The 25,533-nt window shown below is 40.2% G+C and overlaps 1 protein-coding gene across 2 annotated transcripts in view; it reads right to left on the bottom strand.

The window, feature by feature from the left end:
* Positions 1 to 7,934: 7,934 nt before the first annotated feature.
* Positions 7,935 to 25,533, bottom strand: part of LOC141146973 (acetylcholine receptor subunit alpha-1-A-like) — a 41,310-nt gene continuing 23,711 nt past the window's right edge. For both annotated transcript variants that reach the window (XM_073633859.1, XM_073633858.1), the window contains 4 exons: positions 17,413 to 17,650; positions 14,996 to 15,219; positions 12,687 to 12,926; positions 7,935 to 8,962 (listed from right to left, as the gene is read on the bottom strand). In XM_073633859.1, coding sequence (XP_073489960.1) covers positions 8,831 to 8,962; positions 12,687 to 12,926; positions 14,996 to 15,219; positions 17,413 to 17,650 — 834 coding nt within the window. In that variant the 3' untranslated portion in view covers positions 7,935 to 8,830. The remainder of the gene's footprint in view (positions 8,963 to 12,686; positions 12,927 to 14,995; positions 15,220 to 17,412; positions 17,651 to 25,533) is intronic.

Below are 25,533 nucleotides of genomic sequence, written 5' to 3'. Positions count from 1 at the left end.
CCTTACGATTAAAGCTCATTATCAGAATTTATTTGACCTATATACACTCTACCTGTAAACAATATGTATAGTAGGTATAAATCATTTAAATACCTACAAAAGTAACTAAGGAAATGATATATATCTTTAATTTAGGTTTACGTGAACCCAATGTTTAATATTTGAAATTTCATGATATTTACCTATATAAACCCTACTGTAAAACAATGAGCTTACTTTATAGATCCTTGTAAACTTACTTTATGTATCTTTATAATATTGTATACTCAATAAACTTCTTTTGACAAGGAAAAAAAAAAAAAAAAAAAAAAAAAAAAGGACCCCTGTCCCCCCATGCTCACACGCTAAGGCGAACGCAAGCGTCGGTCTGGTGTCATATGTAAACACCAATTGCACCATGCATGTGAGGTATCACAGCGAAGGTCAGATCGAGAGCAGTAATTTTAGCAGTAGATCTCCTCTGTAAATCTAAAGTTGTAACCTGTAAAGGATTTTAAAGGCTTTTAAAAATGTATGTAGTTTGTCGCTGCACGTTTGTGTGCAATTTTAAAGCATGTCGTGTTTGGTATCCATGTTCTAGGCATAAGATCATCTTTTTTATTTCATCAAATATTTGGGCAATAAAGTGTGTTTTAGTGCATTAAAATGAAAAAAAGTTTATCCAAAAAAAATTGCGCTTGAAAAATCGCTGCGCAAATACTGTGTGAAAAAAAAAATTGCAACACCCACCATTTTAATCTGTAGGGCCTTTGCTTTAAAAAATATATAATGTTGGGGGGTTCAAAGTAATTTTCTTGCAAAAAAAATAATTTTTTCATGTAAACAAAAAGTGTCAGAAAGGGCTTTGTCTTCAAGTGGTTAGAAGAGCGGATGATGTGTGACATAGGCTTCTAATATTTTGCCAGGAAAATTACAAACTTTTTTTTTTTTGCACAAAGTTGTCACTAAATGATATATTGCTCAAACATGCCATGGGCATGTGTGGAATTACACCCCAATATACATTCTGCTGCTTCTCCTGAGAACAGGGATACCACATGTGTGAGACTTTTTGGGAGCCTAGCCGTGTACAGGACTCCGAAAACCAAGCACCGCCTTCAGGCTTTCTAAGGGCGTAAAATGTTGATTTCCCTTACTCACTACCTATCACAGTTTCAGAGGCCATGAACGTCAAGATAGCACAAAACCCCCACAAATGACCCCATTTTGGAAAGTAGACACTTCAAGCTATTTGCTGAGAGGCATGTTGTGTCCATGGAATATTTCACTAAATGATATATTGTTCAAACAATGCATGGTTATATGTGGAATTACACTCCAAAATACATTCTACTGCTTCTCCTGAGTATGGGGATACCACATGTGTGAGATTTTTTGGAAGCCTAGCCACGTACAGGACCCCAAAAACCAAGCACCGCCTTCAGGCCTTCTAAAGGCGCAAAATTGTGATTTTACTCCTCACTACCTATTACAGTTACGGAGGCCCTGAAATGTCCAGATAGCACAAACCCCCCCAAATGACCCCATTTTGGAAAGTAGACACTCCAAGGTATTTGCTAAGAGGCACGGTGAGTATTTTGTAGCTCTCATTTGTTTTTGAAAATGAAGAAAGAAAAGTAAAATTTTTTTTTTTTACTTTTTTCAATTTTCAAAACTTTGTGACAAAAAGCGAGATCTGCAAAATACTCACCATACCTCTCAGCAAATAGCTTGGGGTATCTACCTTTGGGTATCTATCTTTCCAAAATGGGGCAATTGGGGGGGGGGGGTTGTGCTATCTAGGCATTTCATGGCCTCCGAAACTGTGAGGAGTGAAATTAAAAATTTTATGCCCTTAGAAAGCCTGAAGGCGGTGATTGGGTTTCGGGGTCCTGTACACGGTTAGACTGCCAAAAAGTCCCATACATGTGGTATCCATGTACTCAGGAGAAGCAGCAGAATGCATTTTGGTGTGTAATTCCACATATAATCATGCCATGTTTGAACAATATATCATTTAGTAACAACTTTGTGTAAAAAAAAACAAAAAAAACCCACGAAACTTGTGTCACAATATAAAATATATTCCATGGACTTAACATGCCTCTCAGCAAATAGCTTGAAGTGTCTTCTTTCTAAAATGGGGTCATTGGGGGGGGGGGGGTTGTGCTATCTGGACATTTCATGGCCTCCGAAACTGTTATAGGTAGTGAGGAAGTGAAATCACCATTTTACGCCCTTAGAAAGCCTGAAGGCGGTGCTTGGTTTCGGGGTTCTGTACACGGCTAGGCTCCCAAAAAGTCTCACACATGTGGTATCCCCATACTCAGAAGAAGCAGCAGAATGTATTTTGGGGTGTAATTTGACATATGCCCATGGCATGTTTGAGCAATATATAATTTAGCAAATTTGTGCAAAAAAAAAAAAAAAAATCTGCCATGTTCACCGCAACTTGCGGTAAAATATAAAATATTCCATGGAAACAACATGCCTCTCAGCAAATAGCTTGAAGTGTCTACTTTCCAAAATGGGCTTTTGTGCTATCTTGGCATTTTATGGCCTTTGAAACTGTGATAGGTAGAGAGAAGTGAAAACAAAAATTTACGCCTATAGATATCCTTGCTTTTCGGGGTCCTGTACGTGGCTAGGCTCCCAAAAAGTCTTACACATGTGGTATCCCCATACTCAGGAGAAGCAGCAGAATGTATTTTGGGGTGTAATTCCACATATAACCATGGCATGTGTGAGCAATATATCATTTAGTGACAACTTTGTGTAATTTTTTTTTTTTTTTCATTTTTCAATTACTTGTGACAAAAAAATAAAATATTGAATGGGCTCAACATTCCTCTCAGCAATTTCTTTGGGGTGTCTACTTTCCAAAATGGGGGAATTGGGGGGGGGGGGGTTGTACTGCCCTGCCATTTTAGCACCTCAAGAAATTACATAGGCAGTCATAAACTAAAAGCTGCGTAAATTCCAGAAAATGTACCCTAGTTTGTAGACCCTATAAAAAATGAAGAAGCTGCATACTCAGTGAATTGTTAAATCAACTGCTGACAGTGCTTAACCACTTCAATACAAGGCATTTTCACCCCTTCCTGCCCAGGCCAATTTTCAGCTTTCAGCGCTGTAACATTTTGAATGACAATTGAATTGCGCAATCATGCAACACTGTACCCAAATTAATTTTTTTCCCCACAAATAGAGCTTTCTTTTGGTGGCATTTGATCACCTCTGCATTTTTTATTTCTTGCGCTATAAACAAAAAAAGAGCGACAAGTTTGAAAAAAACAACACAATATTTTTTACTTTTTGCTACAAATAAATAACCCAGTTAAAAAAAACAAACAAACACATTTTTTCCTCAGTTTAGGCCGATATGTATTCTTCTACATATTTGTGGTAAAAAAAATTGCAATAAGCGTATATTGATTGGTTTGCTCAAAAGTTATAGCGCCTACAAAATAGGTTATTGATTTATGGCATTTTTATTATTATTATTTTTTTTTTACTAGTAATGGTGGCGATCTGCGATTTTTTTTGTGACTGTGACATGGTGGTAGACAGATCAGACACTTTTAAAATTATTTTGGGACCATTGACATTTATACAGTGATCAGATCTAAAAATAGCCACTGATTACTGTATAAATGTCACTGGCAGGGAAGAAGTTAACACTAGGGGGTGATCAAGGGGTTAAATGTGTTACCTAGGGAGTGACTCTAACTGTGGGGGGATGGGACTGACTAGGGGAGGAGACCGATCAGTGTTCCTATATACTAGCAACACAATATCTGTCTCCTCTGCCCTGACAGGACTTGGATCTGTGTGTTTACACACACAGATCCATGCTCCTGCTCTGTCACAAGCGATTACGGGTGCCCGGTGGACATCGCAGGCGTCAGACACGTGCATGGGCTTCTTGGTGACGCAGTGGATGTACATGCGTGCCCCCTCTACCGCCGGGAAGCCGAGGACGTCGTATGACGCCCGCCTAGGATGGGAGATCCCATTTGCAGATGTCATATGACAATGGGTGGGATGTGAAGTGGTTAAAAAACAGAGGATTTAATATCACTATAAAGCTGAATTCTAGCCTTACCTTCAGTCTGGCACATTTGTACAGGCTCTTCTCCTGTGCTGAAATGGCTTAATCTGATTTCACTACACATTGTGAGCTTCTCACAGTGTTCCTTAGAAGCTGCAGCACAGAAAATCAGATAGAGTCTGCCTCTTTTCTTGGCTGGAGCACATCCTGCATAATTTAGCCCTTTCCACCTCGGTCTTACTGTTCCTGGCATGCCCCTTTCATGTATTGGATTTCAGCTCTTTCAATCTTGGGGGCTCAGCATCACATTTGGGCTTTACCTAGAGTGGTCTATGTGCAAATTCCATCTGCCTGGGAACTCCCCCAGACTGACATCCCCCCATCAAAGAATTTTGATATTAGCATAACTCCTTCCCAGAGTGAGCCCACTGTTTGCATCAGGGCTGAGGGCTCTTGAGATAAGTATGAAAACAGGGTGTTGTGATGTTTTAAAAAAGCTATATACCACTGTTAATTCAGACATCAAATTTCCATTTAGTTTTAGTCTAAGTCTTTTGAATAACAGGCCATTTTAGATTTATTTGTATTTTAGTCATCTGAATTGTTTTTGTTTTAGTCGTACTTTAGTCGACTAAAATCTCCAGTACCCATCTGAACTTCCCCTTTCCTTGGAGCTCCACCTGTCTGTTAAAGCCCCAGCCCCCTGACTATATTGGCAAACTGTATTGGCTGAGAGACGCAGGGTCCCTCTGTCTGCCTGCTGCCTGGAACAATGCCCTGCAAACCACAGAAGAGGAACTCCTCCATGGGATTCATGTCTGTCTAGATGTGACGTGGTGAGTCTTTCCCCTCCCAGCAAGGTAACAGTGCTTAGCACTGCGTAAAATAACAGCCTTCCCAGACCGTCCAGTTCTTTGTCCTGTGCGCTCCCTCACTCCCATTTACTTCCCCATCCCCACTTGTAGGTCACCTCCCCATCCCCATCCCCAAATTATAATGCACCTTGCCCTGTGTGCTCCCTCACACCCATTTACTTCCCCATCCCCACTTGTAGGTCACCTCCCCACCTCCAAATTATAATGCACCTTGCCCTGTGCGCTCCCTCACACCCATTTACTTCCCCATCCCCACTTGTAGGTCACCTCCCCACCCCCAAATTATAATGCACCTTGCCCTGTGCGCTCCCTCGCTCCCATTTACTTCCCCATCCCCACTTGCAGCCTGGCATTACAGCCAATAGAGTTTACAGGTTTTTTTTCTATTTTAAAGTTGCACTTCTGTTTGTCAAAAAGCAATATTTTTGTTTGTTTATGAAACTTGGTTTTATTTATAAAGATGTTATATATCAAACACAATCGCTACATTTACATCTGTAGTACATGGTCAGACCTCAATACCATAAATGATAACATGTTATTAGATTTTTACTCCAGGAGTATATAATGAGTTTGCAAATTCTAGAGAAATGCGTAAATAATGCGTTACAATTTAACTAAACCCATTTGATTTTAGTCAACTAAAATGTACTGGAGATTTTAATTGACTAAATGAAAATTGGAATTGATTTTTGTCATAGTTTTTCGTCAATGACTTAAACTTCAGCTTTAATGTGTATTTCCAGTTTTGCAGTAAAATTTTAGAAGACCCCACTACTATTAGTTAGTTATGTGCTTCCACTCACACAGCATATTCACATTTTTTTTTGTATATTTCTTACCTTTTTAGATGTTTTAGTGGAGGAACCCTCATGGTAGATTGCAAACTTATCTGAACGATCTCACAGTGGGGTTGATTTACTAAAACTGGAGAGTGCAAGATCTGGTGCAGCTGTGCACATTAGCCAATCAGCTTCTAACTTCAGCTTGTTCAATTAAACTTTGACAGTAAAACCTGGAAGCTGATTGGTTCCTATGCAGCTGCACCAGATTTTGCACTTTCCAGTTTTAGTAAATCAACCGCTCTGTCTCTATCTTTCCACAACAACATTTACTTTAGGATTAAAATGTAGGAGCAGGTAAAAAGGTAAGCAGCAGTTTTTTTATTTTTTTTAAAGTTTTGTTTGCAACCACGTTGTGTCTACATGAGTATCCCTCATTGACAGCTTGATGACCATCCCTTCAGCAGTGTCCTTCAAGGAAGGAAAACATTTCAGCCCATTTGTCTCAATACCAGCTAGGCTGTTAATGTAGCTTTTTAGCCTAACTCCCTCACTTTCTGTTCCTGTAAAATACAATACAAAAAATGGAGGGGAACATGCAGTTGTCACTGAAATAGGGAGGCAGGAATAGGGTTGACACCTCATCCCTTTAAACCCGAACACATATGAATTACACGGGTTCTGAGGCTAATTTAATGCAGACAAAGCTAGCTACACACTAAACAATGTTCTTTAGATTTTTTCCTTTAGATTTACCAAAACCATATAATATGAGGTCAAGCCTAAACACTTTCAATTTGTATGCAATCAGGCAGGCCCTTGTACTACATAGTTGAAGGTAAATCCAAAGGAAATCGAACAACAAAAGTTGTATAATGTGTATCCAGCTATAGGAACTAAGTAAGTTTAATTACCACCTTAATCAGCCACAGAGCCTGTGTAATTCATTTGTATTTAAAGGGATGAGGTGGCAACCCTAGGCGGGACTAATAATCGGTTTTTGTCCTAACAGGAAGTGAGAGGAAATGTCCCCAAGAGGGACACAGAGTACTATAAAAACCTGACAGAGGTTTAAACTCTTCCCTGCTGCAGCCCCCCTTATACTTACCTGATCTCATCTAGATCCAGCGATGTTGCAGGAGTGTCTCGGCTTTATGGCACCATTGGGGGCAGAGCCTGGCCGCGGCTCTGTGTCTGAATGGACACAAGGAGCTGTGACTCAGCTTGGGTGCCCCCACAGCAAGCTGCTTCCTGTGGGGGCACTCAACAGGAGGGAGGGGCCAGGAGCACCGAAGAGGCACTCGAGAAAAGGAGGATCTGGGCTGCTCTATGCAAAACCACTGCACAGAGGAGGTAAGTATAGCATGTTTGTTATTTTTAACTAAAAAAACGGTGAGAGTACCACTTTAAGGATGCTTCTGCCTGTGCTCTAATGCTGACTAGTCTTCAACTGTTCCCTGTGTCCTGTGTACCTCCAGTGTGTTCCCTTGGTGACCCGGTTTACTCCTGACCTGATCTTGGATCCTGCTTTTGTCTTGTCGCTAGTTCCCGACTCGGCTCGTTCCTGACTTTGTCTCTGCCCATGATTTGGTACCTCACTGCCCGCCTGTTGATGACCCTGTCTTATCCTGTGACTACGCTTTCGTCTCTGATCCTGGCTGTTTGCTGTCACAGTTCTGCACCTGGCTGAGTGTTCCTGCTGCAAGTCTGCTGAGAGCTCTGACCAGCCACGCGTCCTGGCCCTGCAGTGCAAGTGGAGTGCTTCCTTAACCTCAGCTAAACTTCTGCACAGGGCTATTGTTCCTGACCTGATGGTTCTCCTGTTTTCTTGGAACCGCATTTCCTGCTGCATGTCCCTTGATCTACATCTGCAGGCACTCACATTCCTCCTGTCCCTTGGCGCCCTCTGTTTCACTTCCAGTGGGACCTGGGCTGGAGAATCAAGAGAGGGCGACCTTGTCACTTCAGTCTCTTTTCAGGTACATGACAGCTAAGGTCTCAGATTAAACTTAGCTTCCTGCTCTATGCTGTACAGTGTGCGAATTCAGATCCCCTCCACCTGCCTTCTAGAGAAATAGCCTTTGCCCTGTGTACTTTAAATGTCTGTAGAGGAGAGAGGGTTGCAGATAAACAGGTACAACTTATGTAGGAGAATTTGTTTCATCTCTGTATATCACCTAAGGTTTGACACTTAATTGGGCATATGTAAGGGTTAACAACCACTTTAGGATAATACTGACACTTGAATGAAACTGTTACTTTTATTTTATAAATAAACAATTTGCTATGCTTTGCATACAGAGCTAAAGAACAATCAATACATTTTCTTTTTGAATGCAAGTCATTATGTTAATCACAGTGTTATGAAACAGTTTATAATAAATTATTTTATTTCTCCACCTTTTCTTTTAATATATTAGAGCACTCTTTACAAAGCAATCCATATTACTTAGTCTGTAGGTACAGAAGCTTGTTTTAAAGTGACCCTAAAACATAACTAAAACTTCCATGAAATGCTGTGCCTGTAAAAATGAACACTTATATTTACCTCTCCTGCCACTGAATACTGCTGAAGAGAAATCCCTGGATCAAGCTTCATCTGAAAGCAACATTTCTAGAAGTGGTAATCTCCTTATGCCCCTGCTGCACCAAGTAGTTTCTCCTGCTAACTTCAACATTCAGGACACAGTAGTGACATTAAGGTCAGCGGGAGGAACCCCTTAATGATGGGGGGGGGGGGAACCTACGAGTTCGAAAGTCCTGGAAGTGTCGGTAATTTATGCTTAGCAGCACCAAGAGGGTAAGGCCCCTCACACACTATTAGATTTTCTGCAGATTTTTATCTTCAGATTTACCAAAACCATATAGTGCAAGGGTCTGCCTGATTGCATACAAATTGGTTAAGGTTTGACCTCATATTATATGGTTTTGTAAATTTGAAGACAAAAATCTGCAGAAAATCTAATAGTGTGTATGGGGTCTTAGTATTTGCTTCATTCTTTACTGGCACAGTGTTTCTTAGAAGTTTTTGTTATGTAACAGTTACTCCATGCTGATCTGAAAGCAGGCCATCTTGATTCATGTTCAAGTTGGAAGACAATTCACCCGGCTACTGGAGAGCAGTTACAATAACATGTCCTTTTTCAGCCTTGCAAATGTAGTTCAATAAGACGTCCGGCAAACACTGCTGCTGTTCCAATGATGCACACAATCATGAAGACTGCAAGAAGGAGATGATCTAGAACCATTGCAGAAAATATCCATTCTTCTGAAGCCTGGAAAATAAATAAAAAATATGTGATTAATAAAGACAATTAAAATAATCAGTTCAAGGACTGCATTTTCCAGAAATGAAACATTTATAATGGAGAAGCAATCATTACACACAAATATTTTAGGGTGGCACAGTAGTGTAGTGGGTAGCACTCTTGCCTAGCAGTAAAAAGGGTCGCTGGTTCAAATCCCAACCACAACACTACCTGTCTGGAGTTTGCATGTTCTCCCTGTGCCTGCGTGGGTTTCCTGTGGGTACTCCGGTTTCCTCCCACACTCCAAGAGACATGCTGGTGGGTTAATTGGCTTCTCTTTAAATTGGCCCTAGTATATGATTGTGAGTTAAGGACCTTAGATTGTAAGCTTCTTGAGGGTAGGGACCGATGTGAATGTACAATGTATATGTAAAGCGCTGAGTAAATTGACAGCGCAATATAAGTACCTTAAATAATAATAACATCTTATTGTGCTGGAAAAATCACTGTACAAGTGGGTAGCAGCCATTTCCTCAACTATGGAGAAATTGAAATTAGACCTGTCATCAGTAGTGTGGACATGTGTATACCACCAAAAGGAACAACACATATAGTCCAGCGCCCCGGATATTGTTAAAAGGCAAAATACAACAGGCATAGAAAATTAAATACTTTAATTATTTTAATAGACCAGTGGTAAACCAGTCATGAGGATAATCTAGGGTAACAGTAGTAACTACTAGTGAAACCGGGTTAAAAAGCACTGTTGTATAAAAAACATAAATGCAAAACCACACAATAATACAGTAATACAGTATTAAGACATAACAATCAAATTCTCACAGTTGTAAAAATAGTGAATATACATATATTGCACTTGACATCAGCATGTGCTAAAATAGGAGGACAGTCAGCTATGAACAGCAAGAGACTAATACTGGAGATCCATCCAATTGTGAACCACAGGAGACACTGGGTAAATGATAAACCACAGGCTCCAAACGAATAACAGTAGGCAAGATGAAGGGGATGAAAAAGTGTCACAAACAAAAAGAAAAAGAAGGCTCAAATCTACCTCGTTCCTTGGGGAGGTCGGCGTCATGTGTGGGGGGGTTCACTTGCACAGTCAGATGGTGGGATAACAGCGGTGCGGGGGTGTGCAGTTCCGCCGTGCGGGAAGTAGCTTCACTTGCTCGTACAGGTGGTGGAAAGACCACGGCGTAGAGGTGTGTAACACCGCCGTGCGGGAAGCAGCCTGGCCGGAGCTCCGTGTCCCGGACGGATGACGTCAGTGCAGGGAAGCCGCTGGAGCGTCGATGGAAGTGAACCTGCCACTGGTCTGCCGGAAGGTGTCGCCACAGGGCTGAAACCTCTGGAATGCGGTGTGGTGACACTGCACTGGAGTGCTGACTGTATCTGGAGAGCCAGGAAAAGGGGAATTGAAGCTGGCAACAGGCTGATGGAGCTCACATCTGCCTGACCAGCCTATGAAGTGGCCAAAAACCATATGGGCAATGGATAATGGGGAAAAAAAAAAATGGGTGAAAGCTCACAGTGAAAGGCTCTAGCTGGGGCCTCAGTCCTCTAGTTGCCTTGACGATGCGTTTCGCGCATGAGCGCTTTGTCATAGTCCTGTTTTTTATACAACAGTGCTTTTTAACCCGGTTTCACTAGTAGTTACTACTGTTACCCTAGATTATCCTCATGACTGGTTTACCACTGGTCTATTAAAATAATTAAAATATTTAATTTTATATGCCTGTTGTATTTTGCCTTTTAACAATATCCGGGGCGCTGGACTATATGTGTTGTTCTTGTTGTTATCTGTTTCTACCAGTTACGGTTTGTCTGGCTGCACGAGTTATTATTTTTTGATAGTTTCCCCTCTCTACACTACGTAAGGGCTGTGTGTTATACACCTATCATACATGTCATATAGCACATGTGTTGTTCCAAACTCTCCGGGTGGTCTATCACTGGTGCTGGGTTATTACTCTGTGTCTTTTTTCTGTTACCACCAAAAGAAAGCTCTATTTGTGGGAAAAAGGACATCAATTTTGTGTGGGTACAGCATCGCATGACCGCGCAATTGTCAGTTAAAGCGACGCAGGGCCGTATCGCAAAAAATGGCCCGGTCATTAAGGGTGTAAAGTGGTTTAAGATGCGCTCATGACTCATAAGTCACTATTATGCCCTGGTCTAAAGAAATATATATTATTTTAAATTCCAGCCAACAGGTGGAGCCCTAGGCTCATTTTCCCATGTTTCTTCAAGCTATTCTTAGCAGCTTTGTTGCAAAATGACCGTTGTTTACAGAGTTTAGTAGCTCAAGTTAAACTTTACACATACAATGAAAGCTTTAGTGTTGTAAAACAGATTTAGTAAACAGCACATTGAAGTTTATACAACAAACCTTAAGAAAATGACAACTAAGGAGGAAAGAGGGACAGAAAAATTTGATTCTAAATAAGGGACATTCCATCAAATTTTTCTTATTACTCAGGCTAGAGGCTGGGGAGTATAGTAAGTGCATTCCATCTATATAGTATACATTTACTTGCTATGTTTTTATCTTACAAAAAAATGTTTACTTTAAAGGATTTGTAAAGTCTCAAGGTTTTTCACCTTAATGCATTCTATGCATTAAGGTGAAAAACCTTCTGTGGTGCAGCTGCCCATCATAGCCTCCCTTTTACTCACCTGAACCCGATTTTTCCAGCGATGAGAACGAGCCCAGCAGCTCCAGCCGCTGTCTCAGTTTCTCATTGGATAGATTGATAGCAGCAGAAGCCATTGGCTCCGCTGCTGTCAATCAAATCCAGTGACACGGAAGTCGGGGGCTTGGCCGAGTCCTGCTGTCTGTGTCAATGGACGCAGCAGCAGGACTCAGGAGCGCACCCCCATGGAAACTGGCTCTCCGTCAGGGCACTCGATGAAGAGGAGGAGCCAGGAGCACCGCTGGGGGACCCCAGAAGAAGAGGATCAGGGCCGCTCTGTGCAAAACTCTTGCACAGAGGAGGTAAGTATAACATGTTTGTTATTTAAAAAAAAAACAAAAAACAACAAACCTTTATAATCACTTTAATACCATTGATTTCACAGATGGCATGTATAACAATGTAGTACTATTAAGCCTTGTGACCAGGGTTGCCAACCCCCCCCGAAGCACTTTTTACTGGCAAAACATGGGAAATTTACTGGCAGAGCACATTTTTACTGGCAACCTGAGAAATTACAGAACTCCTATTGAAAACTAACAAAGTGAATATTTGAACAGTATAAACATGATATGGAACACTGACAATACCTATAACAAAATAATTTGCTTGATTTACACTTCAAAAGTCAACACAGCATGAAATTATCAGCCCCTGATATTTACTGGCAACTGTAAAAAAATCACTGATTTTTACAAACTGTCAGTAAATTTACTGGCGGTTGGCAACCCTGCTTGTGACCCTCACTAAATGTATTTATTGAGCCTTAAGGTGGCCATAGAGGGATAGAATTTCAATCCATGTGTGGCCATTTCTGTTCAACCACCTTGTCGGATAAAAGCAGCTCGAGCAGCAGCTGCAGCCAATGGCTGAAATGCTGACCAGTGTATTCTGCCAGTGGGGAAGTCCCCCGCTGGCAGAATACAATAGCGCAGTGGGGAGTTTTCCCGCATCCATCTCAGATGTGTGGCCAGCTTTAGCCTATCTTCTATTGCCGTGTAACTTTGGCAAAATTTTACTTTTCTTTCTTTTACCTTATTTGACTCCTGGTCAGAACTCATGGACTCTGCAATATACTTGACTCCTTCTATAGCATTTTTGACATCAGAGTTCTTTAAGATTGGAGACTGGTATGTCACATTGGCAGGACCCAGTTTTCCAGAAATGTCTGATATATCGATGTCTTCTGTAAAAATCTTCTTTCCTTTGTTCTCTTGTGCAGGACGTTTCATAGTAGAGAAAAACATCATATTTGGAATAGTTTCAATAAAAAGCTAATAAAAAGAAAAGATATCTTTGGTTAAAAAATGCACTGCTAGTTACAAAACAGTATTGTATGTACTGTATATGTTGCATGTTTTGTGCTTTACAATGGTTATATCATAAATCCAAATGATGACATTAAATTAAATAAAAGGAAATTTTCCATGGAATTTGGAAGTATCAAATAGTGTTCTTGAAATGAAACAGTTAAAGAGGCTGTAAACCTTCGTGTTTTTTCACCTTAATGCATCCTATGCAGTGACCGGCCCCCCAGCCCCCCCGTTATACCTACCTGAGCCCTGGAACTTGACCCGGTGGGGACGCGCTGTCTATCTGCCCGGGGTTCTCGGCTCTTGATTGGATAGATTGATAGCAGCGCAGCCATTGGCTCCCGCTGCTGTCAATCAAATCCAATGACACAGGGGGCGGGGCTGAGTCATACATTCGGCAGCTATGGACGCCGAATGCTGGACTCGGGAGCGCGCCTGCAAGGTAACCCCCTTGGGAGAACGCTTCTGATAGGAGGAGGAGGAGCTGCGAAAGCCAGGGGACCCCAGAAGATGAGGTTCGGGGTCACCCTGTGCAAAACGAGCTGCACAGTGGAGGTAAGTATGATATGCTTGTTATTTAAAAAAAAAAATAAAACAAACCCTTACAATCACTTTAAGCTGGCTTCATTTTTACATATAGACTGATTCAACTCTTTTGAGGTTTTATAACAGATTTGGGTAAAACACTTTCTGGTGGATAAAAATGTGCTGACTTTCCCCTTGATTTCCAAAGTTTAAATTGAAGTACAAATTCTAATTCTAATGCAGCTTAGATATTTCTTAATCTACAGCAAATAGCTGACTATACTGGCTAGATGCAACTTTTACATAAGACATCCAGACAAGTCTGTTCCCAGACAAATAATATAACAGGGGATATAGGCAACAAGGTCTATTGTAGCGCTGCTGATAACAAACCTGGCAGTTTTATTTAGGCCCCCAGATTAAGGTTTTTTTTTTTTCTTGGATGCAGCGGAGAAGAGTTAAAACATTCTCACTTCTTGTGGGGCGGCCTTGATATACAGTGAGGGAAATGGGGTAAAAAAGTATATATTTTTCTATAGTGGGGAATGGTTCAAATCTATTGTTTTTTAAATGCTGACTGTGACACCATCAGGAACATTATACCTCACTCCTTATGTGCTGTACACTATGTATTGTATGAAAGCATGTGGTGAAAGATGGTAATCCCATCTAAACAGTTCCAGTGATTGTTCTTTCTTCTAATACTTGCTCTGTTTTATTAGTACTTATCTTAAAGCTTTGCTCAGTAACTACAACTTGCAATTGTGTTCTTAGATACAATTACTGTATTTTCTATTTTTTTGGCCATTGTACTTTTTTACTGTAAGAAGTGTATTGTACGTGTCAGGGCTTTTTTTCAGCTGGAACTTGGTGCAACTCAGTTCCACCACCTCTGGCTCAGGCCCTGTGCTCCCTGCTCACCACTATCACTTTTGTAAACACAGAAGTCTGGCTTGTCTCCCAACGGCTCCCCCAGATCTGATCTCCTGACGGAGTGGCTCCCACTGAGTGCAGGATGGGGACAAGGAAGATGCAGATATTTGGGGTGCAGTGCGAATGCTGAAACCACCACTGGATGATCTTCCGACATGTGAGAGAGGCAGAGCCATCTACCGTGTGCGGGCAGGTACTAGAGCCAACTGGGTGCTTCAGCTTAATACAGTAACAAAAGTAAGACATGTGGAAGATAGTGGAGCTTTGTTGAAGAAGGCTGAACTCTGTGCAGAGTAGCGCACCCCCAAACTCTGCACTCTGTGTGTAACCCCCAAACTTAATGCACACCTGGTATTTAATGCCCCTTTAGGACCCTCCCACTTGTATTTAATATTAATATTGACCAAACGCAGTATTTGATGCAGTTTGGAGGGTGTGTGTGTGTGTGGGGGGGGGGGTCGTGGTTGAGTTCCTACACCTATTTTCTGTGAAAAAAAGCCCTGGTATGTGTCTTTGATCACATCCATCCTGTAATTTTAAAAACTGATATAAGACACAATCAAGTGCAGTACCTTTTTTACCCACTGAGGCATGATGTGAGTATTTGGGGTGCGGAAATGAGTGTTGATCACAATGACAGTGATGACGATGGAAGCAATAACAAACATCATTGTAAATAACATGTACTTTCCGATCAGTGGCACGGCACTCGAGGTGGATGGGATCAGCTCAACGATGACCAAAAGAAACACAGTCAGGGACAGCAAAACGGAGACACTTAGAGTTATTTTTTCACCTACAAGAGAAAGTTGGGGGTTAGGTACACCTTTATGAAAAATTTAAGGCCTTTCTATTTCCAAATCAGTATAAGCTAGTTAGCACCCCCCTCCCAACATATGAGGCTAGAGGTTGCTCCACTAAATTTAATAGGAATTTGGGAGGGACTGGCTTGTTAGCAAATTCTACATCCTTTACAAACGAATCATATTGAACACACCATCATTCTTACTACTGTTTTTTCTGTCATATTTGTTAGACCATGTAGGATTCATTTAGAAGTTAGAAGGCCATTTCGCTCTTTGTCAATGTCTACTGTGTACGAAGAACACCTTCACAACTGCACACTTTTCTGAAGCTCTTTTGGTAAGGTTTTATTATATGTTTACAGCTTTCTTTACCTAAACTTGTGAATCCTGCCCTCATATTTTGCTGTTACACATATACGCTGTATTGTCAAAAGTATTGGGGCTCTTATCAAAAAATGAGCAAACACAGAGTATCAACTAGTGATAAATAAAGAGTTCAATAAACAAGTGTCCATGTGTATCAAAAATTGGATCCATCCATCCATCTTGGTGGTCGGGAGACACATAGAGGATGTGGCCAGGCATCAGATTTTATTACTTCATGCATCAGATGATCTGTTATAATTTAGAGATCATCGAAAGTTGGTAAGATTCATTTGGATTGTTATACTTTATTATCACTGGGAATCGTGGATAGCACATTCAGTTGGTGGAATACTAATGGAATAATTTTTGATACACATGGACACTTGTTTATTGAACTCTTTATTTATCACTAGTTGATGCGCTGTGTTTGCTAATTTTTTATTAAGCGTTTTTTCTTTGTTTATGAGACAGCGCAACCTTTTACATTTTCACATTTTTTCATTATCTCCTTGTATCCAAGGAGTAGAGCTGGGCGATTTTCTAAAAAAAAAATAAAAAAAAACTCTATTCACGATTTGAATCGAGTTTTTTTTTTTGGACACTGCGCCAGTCCTGAGGAGCTGTGGGCAGGAGTTTTTAGGCGAGGCCACGGCTTCGGCCTAGTCCGCGGCGTCCAGCCTCGCGGACTAGGCCGAAGACGCGGCCTCACCTAAAAACTCCTGCCCGCAGCTCCTCAGGACCGGCGCCGTGTCAGAGCCGGTGCTGGGGAGCTGCAGGCAAGAGTTTTTAGGTGAGGCCGCAGCTTCGGCCTAGTCCGCGGCGTCCGGGCTCGCTGACTAGGCCAAAGCCGCGGCCTCGCCTAAAAACTCCTGCCTCCTCAGGACCGGCGCAGTGTCAGCGCCGGTCCTGGTGAAAAAAAAAATCTAAAAAAATAGATTTGCAGAAATTTTGAATCGATTTGACCTCTCAACTCGATTCAAGATTCAAATCAATTTTTTCCCCAGCCCTACCAAGGAGTGATAAAAGTGCAGCAGTCTACACTTATAATTAGTGTGAGGTTTTCACACACATTTCTAAAAGTATCGGGACGAATTTACACGCACATGAACTTTAATGGCAACCCAGCCTTAGTTCGTAGGGTTCAATATTGAGTTGGCTCACCCTTTGCAGTTAGAACAGCATCAACTTTTCTGGGAAGGCTGTCCACAAGGTTTAGGAGTGTGTCTATGGAAATGTTTGACCATTCTTCCAGAAGCGCATTTTTGAGGTGAGGCACTGATGTGAATGAGAAGACCTGGCTCACAGTCTCCACTCAAATTCATTCTAAAGGTGTTCTACTGGGTTGAGGTTAGGACTCTGTGCAGTCCAGTCAAGTTCCTCCACCCCAAACTCGCATATCCATGTCTCCATGCCATTAAACTTCATGTCCGTGTAAAGGCAGGTGTCCCTAAACTTTTGATAATATAGTGTATATTTCTGTGGTGCTGCTATTCTGTATGATGTGGATAATTGTACCATGTAACGGTAAATTGGATGTATTATTAAAAATATACTATTAAGTAAAAAAAGCACCACCTTTCCTTTCGGGTAATTGCAACAGGAAATGGTGACTTCTAAGGTTTGTGGGTACCCTACTCACTATGTTTAAAAGACTAAGCAGAAATTTAACACAGGTCCCAAACGCCAAGACAATAGAGATTGGCGTACATGATCTTTAGTTTTACTTGCATTCAGGACATGCAGATGTTGGTCACTTAGTGAATATACCACCAGCATTGCTGAGAGGTTATGAAAATCACTTATTGTAGAATACATACCTGAACCTGTGGGCAAATAGAACACCAAACCAGTAAGGAAGGAGAAGAGAAGACAGGGGATGATAACGTTGACAATGAAGTAGAGAGGAAGACGTTGCATGAGGAAATGATAGGTGATATCCAAGTATGGTGTGTCAGGACAGCAGTCATAGACGACCCAATGCTTCCAGCATTGATAATCCTTCATTAACCATTCTCCACTCTCCATGAAGCTGCTCATATCAGGGCGGTCACTCTCCTGAAATAATTATTTTCCAAAATGTAAAGTGGCCAACTATCTCTGGAGCAAACTATACTAGAGTAGCTGTGGCATAATTTAAAGGATAAAGACCATAAGAAATTGAGCAAAATGGGTGTTTGCCCAAGATTATACCCCAATCCACGCATTAGCAGCTGCCATGGTGGCCACACATGAGTATATGTTGCCTGATCTATAAATGCACATTTGGTTTGAATCTGAGAATGCATGAAGACATTGATGCTGTGAGGACCTATTTTGACACTTTTGACTAATCATTTCATTAGAGAGAATAAAAGTCTTTCAGCAAGGTGCAATCGCCGGTGACAGACATGTCCAGCTGAAGCTCCACATCTCTCTGGACTCCTCTGCTGATAAAGACACCCACAAGGCATGGTAAACTGAAAATAATCTTACCATAAGCCTCCTCAGTGACCCTGGGATAAATAAAATGGTCTTTGGTGCCGCCCGAGGTAAAAATAAACTAAAGAGTGCTAAGGATACACAGTCGAGAGGCCCCTGTAAAATGGCACAGCCTCCTTCCTCACACACAGGCACATCTCGTGCTGCTAAGCAACTGTAGTTACCTCAGGACGCCTATAATGACTCTGACTGTGAATACAGCGTTGCCTCACAAGAAAAACAAACAGATTCCCTACATCCAAATATTTTGAGACAAATAGAAAAAAATGTTACAGAAAGCCTTAAAGCAGACCTCAGACTATATAACTGAAAGTCTCACAAAAGAAATCTGTGAGTTAGGTTAGCGCACTTCTGACTTAGAAATCAGAGTGGATGACATGGAAACGAATGTACTGTCCCATGATAATGAATTAGAGACTCTTAAGGAAGAAAACCTTATTCTGCAAGCACGCTTAGAGGACTTTGAAAATAGAGCACGTCGATCAAATCTTCGTATACGAGGAATACCTGAGACTATTGTTGACCTTCATTCTACTATGACCTCACTTTTCCAAGAACTGCTACTGTCAATACCGGTCGATCATTTGGAGATGGATAGGATTCACAGAGCTTTAACACTATGCAAACCAGAAGGTTCCCCCTCGTGATATTATTGCGAATTCCACTTCTATCACACCAAAAAACAACTCATGGCTGCAGCTAGAGGAAAAAATTCCCTCATCTTTCAAGATCATCCTTATCAGCTTTTTGCTGACCTTTCCCCAATTACTGTGGCTAAACAACGTGCACTGAAACCCTTACTTCTTAATCTACAGCAACGCCAGATCTCTTATCAATGGGGATTCCCATTTTCTATCCGCTTTACCTATCAAGGTGTCAAACATTCCTGTAGATCCTCAGATGAAGTACGAAACACTCTACAAGAACTACATCTTATCGAAAGATCTTCAACTAGCCCTCGTCGATGCACAACATCCAGCTCTCCTCAAGAATCCTCCAAATCTGAAAAAGATAGAGGCTGACAAAATTCCTCTGAGAGAACTCAATAAAATTCTCCTGATATAGATCCTGTAGACACAATGGACTGAATGACTTTTACTCCTCGTCTTGAAGTGTATTCAATCTTAAGGCTTTGCCTTTCTTTGGTCACTAAGTAATTTACCACCTTCAGTATAATCTGACTAAACTTATTTAAAATAATACTGTTCTATTTGAACTGCCCTCTTTTAACTCCCACAACCTCAGATAAACATATTTAATGTTTTATTTATTTACCCCCTTTCCCCCCCCCTTCCCTATCCCCCCCTCTTAAACCAATGAGATACCTATTGTCTCGATTATAACCTTATTTACTTATATTTATCCATATATTTATCTTATGCCGCGTACACACGACCGTTTTTTCCGTCAGAATAAACTCTGACGGTTTTTCCGACGGAGTTCCGCTGAAACGGACTTGCCTACACAAGATCACACCAAAGTCCGATCGTTTAGAACGCGATGACGTACGATAGGACTAGAAAAAGGAAGTTCAATAGCCAGTAGCCAATAGTTGCCCTTGGGTTGTTTTTGGTCCGTCGGAATAGCATACAGACGAATGGTTTTCCCGATAGGAATTGATTCTGTCGGAAAGATTTAAAACATGTTCTATTTCTAGGTCCGTCAGAATTTTCGAAAGGAAAAGTCTGATGAAGCCCACACATGATCGGAATATCCGTTGGAATAATTCCATCAGACCTTTTTTGCCGGAAAGTCCGGTCGTGTGTATGCGACATTAGAGAAAAATCAAGTTATTTTTTAAATTGAAGTACTTCTATTGTTTTATAATTAATGATCCTGTTTATCAATATCACTATTTTCCTTCTTCATTACTGGCAATCCTATGATAAGTAATATTGCTATGCAAACTATACAGTTTCTTATTTTAATGTATTTTTTCCCTAGGGTTACCTGTAAGTATATATACTCACTTTACAGTATAGTTGTTAATAGCTAATTAACCTTTTATTTATTTTTTTTACCCTTGCTCATTTTTTTTTTTTTTTCTTAACGGCCGAACTTGGGTGTCCAAGTATTTCTCTTTTTCTGTATATAGATCTAGTCCGTTGGGGTCCCAAGAGATTGTCACTGCTTCCCATATCTTTCTGTCCTAGGATAAACCTCTATTCTGACCTATTATTGGAGGACCTCCTCGGATAGGCCTCTGAGTTAGCTTTTTTTTTTTTACGCACTCAGTATGCCGCCTTTTAACTTTTCTTATTCGCACAATTTACTTACTATTATTTGACTATATGACTCTTACTCTCTCTTTCTTCCTCTTTATTCTGTCTCTACTCCCCTCTTGGTTCTTGCCCCCCCCCCCCCCCCGGGGTAATTGTTGACTCACAATCTATGAATGCTGTATACTACAATATTTCATTTAAGATTTACTGATGGCCCCCTTAAATGTCCTTAAGTTAAACGTACAAGGTCTTAATATCCCTCAAAAGCGAACTAAAGTTTTTCGCTCCTTAGCTTCCTCAAAAGCACATGTTGTATGCCTCCAAGAAACCCATTTCGCAGATAAGGCAACCCCAAAATATTTTGTTTCAGCTTATCCCCAAGTTTTCACAGCCTATGCCAAAACGAAACAACGAGGGGTGCTAAAAGTGTTTCATTGTACTACACCCTTTTCCATTCTGACAGAGATCAAAGACCCAGAAGGTCGCAATCTTATACTCACGGGATATCTATTTGATACTCTAATCACAGTGGTATCCTACTATGCTCCTAACAAAACTCCATCCTCATTCCTCTCCCATTTATTACAGGTAATTGATACTCATAAAAACGGGCACATTTTTAATCTGTGGAGATTCCAATCAAGTCCTATTATCCTTTTTTAGATAAATCCCCAACTCCTATTGCATCTAGTTCTCAATCTCGTAAGTTCCAACAACTTCTTCAACAACACTCTTTATTAGATTCTTGGCGTGAAATCAATCCTGCTAGGCATCAATTTACTTTTTACTCTAATCCCCATAAATCATTTACCCGTATTGATCACATTTTGATCTCAATAGGCATGACCCCTGAACTCCTTTCTTCATCTATTATCCCTTTTACATGGAGTGATCACTGTGCTGTACTTTCAACTTTCACTTCTCTAATACCCAAAATACAAGATTCTACATGGCATATTAATGACTCAATCCTATCTCATCCATCACACTCCTCTGATCTAGAAATAGCCATAAAAGATTACCTGGCCAATAATGAGACCCCTGATATTTCCCAACTGACCCTATGGGAAGCTCATAAACCTGTTCTCCATGGGGTTTGTTTACGCCAAGCCTCATTTCTTAAAAGAGAAAAACGACAACTAAAACAAAAATTAGAAGCAGAATTTAATACATGCCACACAATCTTTCAATCCAATCCTACCCCTGTGACTAAATTACAGCTTGATAAAGCCTGTTTAAACCTTTTTTTTATCAGAATCTGTAGATAAAATGTTATGTAAGTCTAAACATAAATTTTATCTTAACGCGAATAAACCAGACACTCTTTTAGCCTGAGCACTTAAAAAACGAAATCGTCCTTTAAACTGATTCTCACAATACATTTACTAGTAATCCAATAAAGATCCTCCACACCTTTCAAAAACATCTTACCTCCTTGTATAAAAAGGAAGGACCTTTTGATCAAACTTTAGCAGAATCATTTTTTTCACAAATCAAACTTCTTACTATTCCTTTAGCTCAATGCGATTGTCTTGAAAGCACCATTACAGCTATCGAAATTAAATTAGCAATTAACTCTCTTAAACCAAATAAACGTCCAGGCCCAGATGGCAGCTCTGCTTTATACTATAAGACATTCTCTCATATCATTGCTCCAATGTTAACAGACGCATTAAATTCTCTCCTTAACGATCAATCCTTTCGCCCCGAAACATTAATTGCTATAATTTCAATGATCCCCAAACCTCAGTCAGACGATACATCTTGTTCTAACTATAGACCCATATCATTACTCAACCTTGACATTTAGTTACTAGCCAAAGTCTTAGTGACCCGCTTAAATAGTGTAATAGGTTCTCTAATAAATAAAGACCAGGTCGGCTTTATCCCACAGCGCCAAGCAGCAGATAATGTACACAGGACTACTTTATTAATTTAAGCAGCTAAATCATGACAAATACCCATCTGTCTCTTATCTTTAGATATCAAAAAAGCATTTTATACAGTTTTGTGGCATTACCTACATTTTTTCCTGCAGCGCTGGGGATTTGGTCCTCATTTTCTTAGCTGGGTCTCCTCATTATACGGAAATCCCAAAGCTTATGTTAAATATGCTGGATATCAATCAAACCTATTTGACATCTGTAAGGGCACGCGTCAGGGATGTCCACTTTCCCCACTCTTATTTGCCCTACTTTTTGAACCCCTTGCTCAATCACTCCGTACCGACTCCTCTATTAAAGGTCTAGATTTAGCTGGTCACCAATATAAACTTTGCCTATTTGCTGATGATATCTTAATCTTTATGTCATCCCTTCATATTTCTGCTCCTAATCTTATAGGTAAACTTATCTTATCTTATCTAAACTTATATATCTTTACCTCCTCATATTTTACAACAAGCGCAAACATCACTCCCTTTCTCATAGTCCACTTCACGCCTTCTTCACCTAGGGATAACTAACTTTCATTTGGGGCTCCTTGAAAACCCGTTTGCCCAAACACACTCTTTACTTTCCAAAGCTCAAAGGGGGACTAGGGTTTCCTAATTTTACCACCTATTACCATGCAGCTCAATTAGCCCATATCCCTAAATATTGTGCCAAACGTGAAATTCCGCTTTGGGTTGCGCTGGAATCAATAGATTGCGACCCACTTTCAATAACCAACCTCGTATAATTCCTCCAACTGTAAAAAACTCAATACTCCCATAACTAAACATACACTAGCCATTTGGGATAAATTTAAATTAGTAAATTGACTACAATCTCCCCATATACCTCTTTTATCATTTCTTTAAAATACACTTTTCTATCCTGCTTGGTCTTCCCCTAAATCTTTTAAAGCATGGACCTCCACTAATTTAACTCAACTCTGTGAACTAGCATCCTCTACTTCATTCAAAACTTTCCCTGACTTATTTGAAAGTCACAAACATCCTAATTCAGAGCTCTTTCGATATTTTCAGATTACAAAAAAATGTATGCCCTATATCAGTGATGGCTTGGCACCCCAGATGTTTCGGAACTACATTTCCCATGATGCTCATGCACTCTGCAGTGTAGTGGAGCATCATGGGACTAAGGGACTTATTTCAACTCTTTACACTCATCTTATTACTAAACCCAACTCAGACCCACCATCATATGTGGCTAAATGGGAGATGGATCTTGGGTTTTCGTTGGAAGCAGCCAATTGGGATAAGATTTGGATCACAACTAAGTCATCCTCACAAAACATAGCGGCCTTAGAGACAAATTACAAAGTACCCACACGGTGGTATTTGGTCCCTGTCAGAATTGCAAAATATGCTCCAAATTATTCCCCATCTTGTTTTCGTATCTGTGGTGATCTTGGATCACATCTTCATACTTAGTGGGATTGCCCGGTAGCAAAAAATTCCTGAAAAGATGTATTTCTTATGATTTCAGCACTGTTTGAAATCCCTATCAATCCTGATCCTACAATATCACTTTTAAACTTAAAACCGGCCACTCTCTCCTACCGCCAATTCAAACTCCTATTGCAGATCACTACAGCTGCGAAACAAACAATTGCCAAAGCTTGAAAATCCCCCTCCTTAATAATTGCTGAAACTAAAAATAGAGTAAATCAAGCAATGATCCATGCCAAAACAGAGGCAATAACTCAAGATAAAATATCCAACTTTGAGAATATATGGAATCCCTGGGTGACTCACTTTTTGCCTTACAATTTTGATGCCTCCCTACTAAGACCTTGGTAAGCTCGATTTATACTTCCACTCTGCATTCATGGTATGTGTTTATTACCATGTACTACCCCAGGGACTCCTCTCATTTTTTTCTTCCCTATCTATTTTTTCTCCTACCTAAGATTACTTTTTCTTTTATCTTCTTTCTCTCTTCTACTTTTTCCCCCTATTTTCTCTCTCCTCTTTCAATTTACTCTTTATATAGTTCTGGTAGCAGAACTTTTTATTCCTTGGTTATCATTATACCAATTGTACATAGTTCCAACATGTAGTATAAGATTTTAGATTCTATAATAAATTATTTCTTTTTTTTATTTTTTAAACTATACTCTTGATAATAAGACTTTTTTTCAATCTTATATTAACCTGGTCTAAGTTGGTTTTACCCTCTCTTATGCAATGTGTGACGCAATCTTTTGAGTAATTAGATCCATGCTAAAATTGTTTTAGTTAAACTACTTTTAGTTTATGTTGGAACTACAACTCAATATTATTACCATATATGTGATCTTTTCTTTTGCTGCCACCATATGTACTTATGTATACTAATTGTTAAAATTCAATAAACAAATTTGACAAGAAAAGTCTTTCAGCACTGGTACAGTTTATTTTTCACATCATACAATGTAGAACAATATCATCATCATATTTTCAGGCCTATTACTTCATGTTTAAGCTGATAATATAAGGAAAAACCCTCATAAACTGCAGGAAACGCAAATACATTTGGTTTTTAATGCCACACCTAAAGCCCAACTCCCGCTAAAAGAGAAGTGTATAGCTCCATTGCTCTACATATGTTGATTGCCCTACATTAAAATAAAAACAGCTATGGCTGTAATACTCATCCTATCTCCAGTACTGCCCCCACAGACTCACTACTCTGATTTAGCAATGGTTACTTTTTCCCAGGTTGAATGATGCGCATCCTCATTCAATACACTTCCTGTAAGGACTTCAAGGACCTGCCTCCTAGGGGTACATCAATAAAGCTTTCCTGGGCTCACAGAAGAATGTAGCAGTAAACAGTGCTATGCTAGAGGGGTGACAGCTGCTTACAGTGAAGGTGTCCACAGACACATGGTTAAAGCAAGCAACAAAGAGTGGCAATAGGCTAATGGTCAGAACAGGCACAGAAAAAAACATGTCTTAAATGTAAATAAACCAAGTCATGAACAGACAAAAATAAGTCATTTAAGGCATGAGCTATCAGACCCTCATAACCTGATAATCAGACATGGGATCCATATTCAGCAGTATATTTAGGTACTTCCCTGATTAGTGTAGGTGATCACGCAGATATCTAAGTAACAAAGCTGAATAAAGACCAGCAAATGGTTCAAGGCTGTTAGTTGCACCAACACACCAACCCTAATGTAACACAATGTTAATAGTATTGGTAGGATGGATAAATATTTTTATTTAACTTAAATACTTACTTTCCTCTGAGAAAGTGTTGCTTTTTCTACACTGGGATTCCTAGTGCTTTTCACATGCCCCAAAGT

This window comes from Aquarana catesbeiana, linkage group LG06, assembly GCF_042186555.1.
Source record: "Aquarana catesbeiana isolate 2022-GZ linkage group LG06, ASM4218655v1, whole genome shotgun sequence".
Lineage (NCBI taxonomy): Eukaryota > Metazoa > Chordata > Amphibia > Anura > Ranidae > Aquarana > Aquarana catesbeiana.
This window is presented reverse-complemented; position numbering and strand designations above follow the sequence as displayed.